General features: G+C 45.8%; 1 protein-coding gene across 1 annotated transcript; it reads left to right on the forward strand.

Moving 5' to 3' along the window:
- The first annotated feature begins 358 nt into the window (after nucleotides 1–358).
- On the forward strand, nucleotides 359–4,767 carry LOC101757907 (wall-associated receptor kinase 2). Its single transcript, XM_004959121.4, has 4 exons — nucleotides 359–1,086; nucleotides 1,506–1,729; nucleotides 1,925–2,101; nucleotides 3,588–4,767. Exons 1-4 carry the CDS (start codon nucleotides 410–412, stop codon nucleotides 4,613–4,615), a joined length of 2,106 nt encoding a protein of 701 aa, XP_004959178.1. The 5' UTR covers nucleotides 359–409; the 3' UTR covers nucleotides 4,616–4,767.
- Nucleotides 4,768–5,657: the final 890 nt, after the last annotated feature.

The raw sequence follows: 5,657 nt of genomic DNA on the forward strand, positions 1-5,657 counted from the left end.
ATCACGTACAAGGTGGTTTTGGTCCAAACGAAAGAGTCGGCTGTCCTTCTGATGTTTACAGCATTGAACTCTCCTCCTTTTAATTTCACACTGTTTGTCAGGAAGCTGCAAATAGATGGTTGACTTGCGTGCATCTGCTTCTCTTCACAAATATCAACATTTTTTTTTAAACCGAGAAGTGCTGACCAACACGATAATGTTGACTTGACGTTATTAATTATGCTCCGAGTGCAAAGTGTTGCGAACAAAATTAAAGATGATGTCATTCTGCATATATGATACAGAAGAGATCATGCTACGTATGCGTATAAAGCGAGAGAGCGAGGCAGGCTAACACAACAACCGCCGGAATTGAATTAGCAGCTTTTCCTTTCCGGGCTGATAGACTCATAGCTGTTTACAACCACTCATGAAGTACCAGATAGCCAAGGCTCTTCTCCAACTGCTCTGGCTTCTTCTTCTTTCTCCTCCTCTGGTACTCTCCCGGGTGCTGGTGCAGGAGCCAATGCCGGTGGCAGGGCCCCCGCCAGGCTGCCCAAGCATGTGCGGCGACATAGACATCCCCTACCCCTTCGGCATCGGCGACGGCTGTTCAAAGAACAAGGACTTCGCCATCTCCTGCAACAATAGCTACAACCCGGCGAGAGCATTCATCGGACGAGGCTTCGAGGTCAAGAACATAACTCTGGAGACAGGAGAGATGCGCGTCTTCACTGGGGTCGCGCATATCTGCTACAACTCATCCAACACAATCTCCAGCATAGACTCGTGGAAGTACGACTTCACCGGCTCGTCGTTCCTGATCTCGTCGGCAAGGAACGAGTTCACGGGCGTCGGCTGCAACACCGTGGCGTTGCTAACAGGCGAGGACATGGAAGACGATGGCCGATACCTGAGCGGCTGCATCACGACGTGCGCGAGCCTGGGTGACGCTGCCGACGATGTCAATTGCACGGGGAACGGGTGCTGCCAGACGGCCACCCCCGAAGGCCTTGACACGGTGACTGTTGGTTGGAACACGCTCGCCACCAACACTGCGTGGAACTACAGCAGCTGCAGCACCGCCTTCTTGGCCGAGAAAGGATGGTACGTTCGCGTCTATCGTACATTATTTCATTCTTAGGCTTGTCACTGAATCAAGCTCGAACGAGTTTCTTATTGGAGCTAATTAAGCTCCAGCTTGCTTAATGATTCTGAGAATTTAGCCTTTGCTATTTTCAACTTGCTTAAAAATTTCAGATTAACAGTTGCCTCAATTTGCGCACCGTTTTTCCAGATTACAGTCGCTGTTCCACTTCCATACACTATAGATATGCAATTTTAGGAAAGATTTTCTACGGTTTTGACCATCACGAAAACGGCAACAATAATGTGACGATGAATTTAGAGTATTGATGATTAAAAAAAGTGAATGATGGGGAGCAAGAGAGCAACAAAAATTCAGCCAATTGATGATTAATTAGTAGACGCCCTCAAACAGTTTTTGCTTCCTGTATATATTTTAGGTACAATTTCAGCCTGAATCATCTGGACGGCACCGGTGAGACGTCTTTTCACAAACAGTTAGGTATAAGGACCGTTCCGTTAGTGCTCGATTGGGCCATGAAGAAGGATGGTGCCTGCTTGAGCGCCAACAGCACACGCGTCCACGTCAGGAATGGCCTCTGGTACCGCTGCAAATGCTCCGATGGGTACGCTGGAAATCCGTACGTCGTTGGGGGATGCGAAAGTAAGTTCCGGTGCTTCCGAGGGTGTATATATATCCTGCACGAAATAATGGCCAACAGAAATATTATATACTCGAGATGGTCGTTAGCCAAATTTTTGCACTCAAAGCATGTGTCAAGGCCACACATGCCTTCATCTCAGATATGGTGTTATATCAGATTGTTATTCTAATGGGTGTGGTTCATCTATTGTACAGATATCGATGAGTGCAAACTTCTGAAGTCTGATCCTGAGACTTATGGAAAGCAATATCATCTTCCAAGTGGTAGCAAATGTGTTGACACAGATGGTAGCTACGAGGTGAAATGCAATTTTGGCCGAATAGGGTCCGAATGCCGCCTCGTATTTTCCGCCACAGTAGCTGCAGTACCAGGTGAGCAAAAGACAAGCAAAAATGTTCTTTTTTTACGCAAACTAGTGTTTTAACTGGAGCCGATATATCCAATTTTGTTTGGCAACATATATGTTATTTCCATTCGCTGATAAGTCTTATGAATCCACATGCCATCTTCAAATCAACCTCAGTAAAGAAAATATACGCTGCAGTGCTTTTCCACTAGTCAACTAGCACGGTTTCTCAAAAAAAAAATCAGCTGAATTGCTGAAGTTAAATGATTTATATTTGTTGCGTCTCGGCTCTCGCGAAGTCAAGGCACAACGAGGTTGAGAGGATGGAAAGGAATGCGTCACTTCATTAAATGTCGAACATGGAGGGGTTTACAACAGACCTCCCTTTTATAGTGAAGGGAGCACATCCTCACATTACATTTTTGGCCTCGCCTAACTACCACATCCTTAGAATATTCTTTACACTTAAGTCATTTTACACTTAGGTCATTTGCAAGTCACACTTTTCCTGCCGCCTGATAACCCCGCAATTCACGCTCTCATAGGGCTCTGTGATTCACGCTCCCATGTCGTTCACGTCATCGTGTTCCTCGGCTTCGCGCCCGAAGCTCAATTATCTTCGGGCACCCAGGTTGCCTCGAACTTGTATGCAGACCCTCTTTAGACTCCAGGTCTTCCCTGGCGCCCTTGACTTCGAAGTAGGAGATTTAATCAGCTTCGGATGTCCTAACGCCCTCGACTGCTCATCCCAGGCTAGACAAGCTTTGGACGCGCTCGCTACCCAAACCTGCATAAAGTGACAACCAGGCAAGGTTACTGGGTCAGGAAACCATCAATAACCTCGTCTTACCTTCGGCCTCGACTTTGGATCCTAGATGTTTGCTTTCCACGTACAGCATGCTCGAAGCCAGAGGTCCCCTCCCGAGGTTAGGTATCTTGCAGGGATTCGAGGTAGAGCAAGGCCTGTTTTCTTCCACTGACTTATTTTTAGCACCCGTCACATCGAATATTTAGACACTAATTAGGAGTATTAAACGTAGACTATTTACAAAACTCATTATATAAGTCGAGGCTAAATGGCGAGACGAATCTATTAAGCCTAATTAGTCCATGATTTGATAATGTGTTGCTACAGTAAACATTTGCTAATGATGGATTAATTAGGCTTAATAGATTCATCTTGCCGTTTAGCCTCCACTTATGTAATGAGTTTTGTAAATAGTCTACGTTTAATACTCCTAATTAGTATCTAAACATTCGATGTGACACGTGCTAAAAATAAGTCACTGGAAGAAAACACCCCCTTAGATTCGAACGACCTTGAGGTGACCATCTTATTGGGCGATCCCCAACAATATTAATTTATGTTGAATTTAGTATTCCAATAAATAGTATATTGACACATTATTTTGATGATCTTATATTGCTGTTGGTGTTGGTGAGGTATATATGGAAATTCTGATTCTGCATGTTTTCATTGTAATCATTCCATACGTGTGTTTAATTTGCAGCAACATTGGTCGCCAGCCTTCTTCTGGTGCTACTACGCAAGGAGCACAAGCGGCGAATGCGGAGTGGCTTCTTTGACAAGAATGGCGGTCAAATAATGAAGAGCATGAACATGAACACCTTCACCGAACTAGAGCTGGAGAATATCACGAACCACTATGACACCCCCATCGGAAAAGGTGCCTTTGGCAAGGTCTATAGGGGAACCACCCATGAGAACCTACGAGTCGCCGTTAAGCGCTCCATCGTAGAAGGCATGAAACCCTCGCATGATCACGATCTGGTGAACGAGATCGCCATTCAGTTTCAGGTCAGCCATGCAAACCTTGTTCGCCTCATCGGCTGCTGCCTCGAGACGGATGTCCCCATGCTTGTCTTCGAGTACGTCTCCAACGGGAGCCTCTACAATGTGCTTCATTGTGGTTCTACACCACGTGCGCTCCCGCTTTCAGCACGCTTGGACATTGCCATAGGCTCTGCAAAAGCTCTTGCCTACATGCACTCCCATGGCGGACGCAGTCTTGTGCACGGGGATGTCAAGACTGGTAACATCCTCCTCGGCGATAACTTGACTCCCAAAGTCTCAGACTTCGGGTCGTCAAAGCTTGAGTCAATCGCAAGGCATGCCAATTGGTGCGTCATGGGGGACATGAGCTACATTGATCCTGTGTACATCAAGACGGGCCGTTTCACACAGAAGAGTGATGTCTACAGCTTTGGTGTGGTGCTCCTCGAGCTCATCACGAGGAAGACGGCCAGGTACGGCAACAATAATAGCCTCCCCGTGGACTTTGTCAAGTCCTGCAAGGAGGACGGCAATGGAAGGATGATGTACGACAGAGATATCATCTCCTCTGATGGCGATGCTCATTCTCCTCGTTATGTGGAGTGCCTTGATCAGATCGGCATGTTGGCAGTCCGATGTCTCAGGGAAGACAAAGATGAAAGACCATCCATGGCAGAGGTAGTAGAGGAGCTTATACAACTGAAGTTTAGAGCTCGCAGTGCCACAAGTTGTAAGACAAATTAAAGTCGCATAGATGAAGCAAGAAGCACCCGTGGTTAGCTTAATTAAGCTCGCTTCTCGCTTCATTATATTAGTACTCATTGTTATCGTATTATTAGAGTTTATAGTACGAATTATGCACTAAACATACATGTATTTTGTTTTAAATGAGCTAGCAGGAGAGCTGCAGCTATATTAATAAAAGGAAAAGCTCGACGGGTCGAATACACTCGTTCTATACAAACTGTACACTCACATCCCCAAAACGGGGAGATCAAAACTCTGCTATGCCAACTAATATTATGTAAAGCTTAGGGATCGGGAGGAAATCCTGCAAGTGTTTAGCTCCCGCTGCGACCCACATCACGGATTAGTTCTTGATGTCGTCGGTTATCCAAGTAAGCGTCATTTCTTTTTGTTGGAAGACCCTCCAGTTCCTCTCTAACCAAATCTCCCGGAGAACAAGAATGGTAAGGGTTGGCAACCCTCTCCCACCAGCCCCCGAGCTAGCCAGCCTAGCTAGCTGACCACCAACTATGTACGGCCTAGCTAGCTGACCACCAACTATGTACGGACTCGTGCATGTCCCAGCGTCTTGGGTCTATGTTGAAACATACATGTATTTTATTTTCTTGTAATGGTAGCACATATGCAAGTAGTGGACTAGCTAGCATACAGCAACCATTTTTCTGCAACAATTCAGTAGCATTTTTCCGCATTCCTGATGAATAATTGCATCAACTTTCCGCATTCCTGATGAAAAATTTACATGTCCATGATTATTTCAAGAGAGAGAAACGTAAGATATGGTTAATCGATGTGCATGCATGTGGAGAAGGCAAAAAATAGTAACTTGGGGAAGAAAGGTACACTACCTAGAGTTCTAATAAAGTGGACCGGCGGGGCCTATTCATTTCACTAAACTAATCACCACGTTGTCTGCTATTCTTGCTCGGTAATTGCTGGTCGTCGACACCCAGTTCTCGGCAAAGTCACGTAAAAGACCTAATCACCTTCGGCCATTAGGCTAAAAAAAGAGGACTTTTACGGTGCCTCGTGCTACTAT

The sequence above is a fragment of the Setaria italica genome, chromosome II (assembly GCF_000263155.2).
Source record: "Setaria italica strain Yugu1 chromosome II, Setaria_italica_v2.0, whole genome shotgun sequence".
NCBI lineage: Eukaryota > Viridiplantae > Streptophyta > Magnoliopsida > Poales > Poaceae > Setaria > Setaria italica.

Coding starts and splice junctions, on each gene's coding strand:
- LOC101757907 (XM_004959121.4), top strand. CDS start 410: ATGAAGTACCAGATAGCCAAGGCTCTTCTCCAACTGCTCTGGCTTCTT. Junction 1,087..1,505: donor TTCTTGGCCGAGAAAGGATG/GTACGTTCGCGT, acceptor TATATATTTTAG/GTACAATTTCAGCCTGAATC. Junction 2,102..3,587: donor CACAGTAGCTGCAGTACCAG/GTGAGCAAAAGA, acceptor TTTAATTTGCAG/CAACATTGGTCGCCAGCCTT.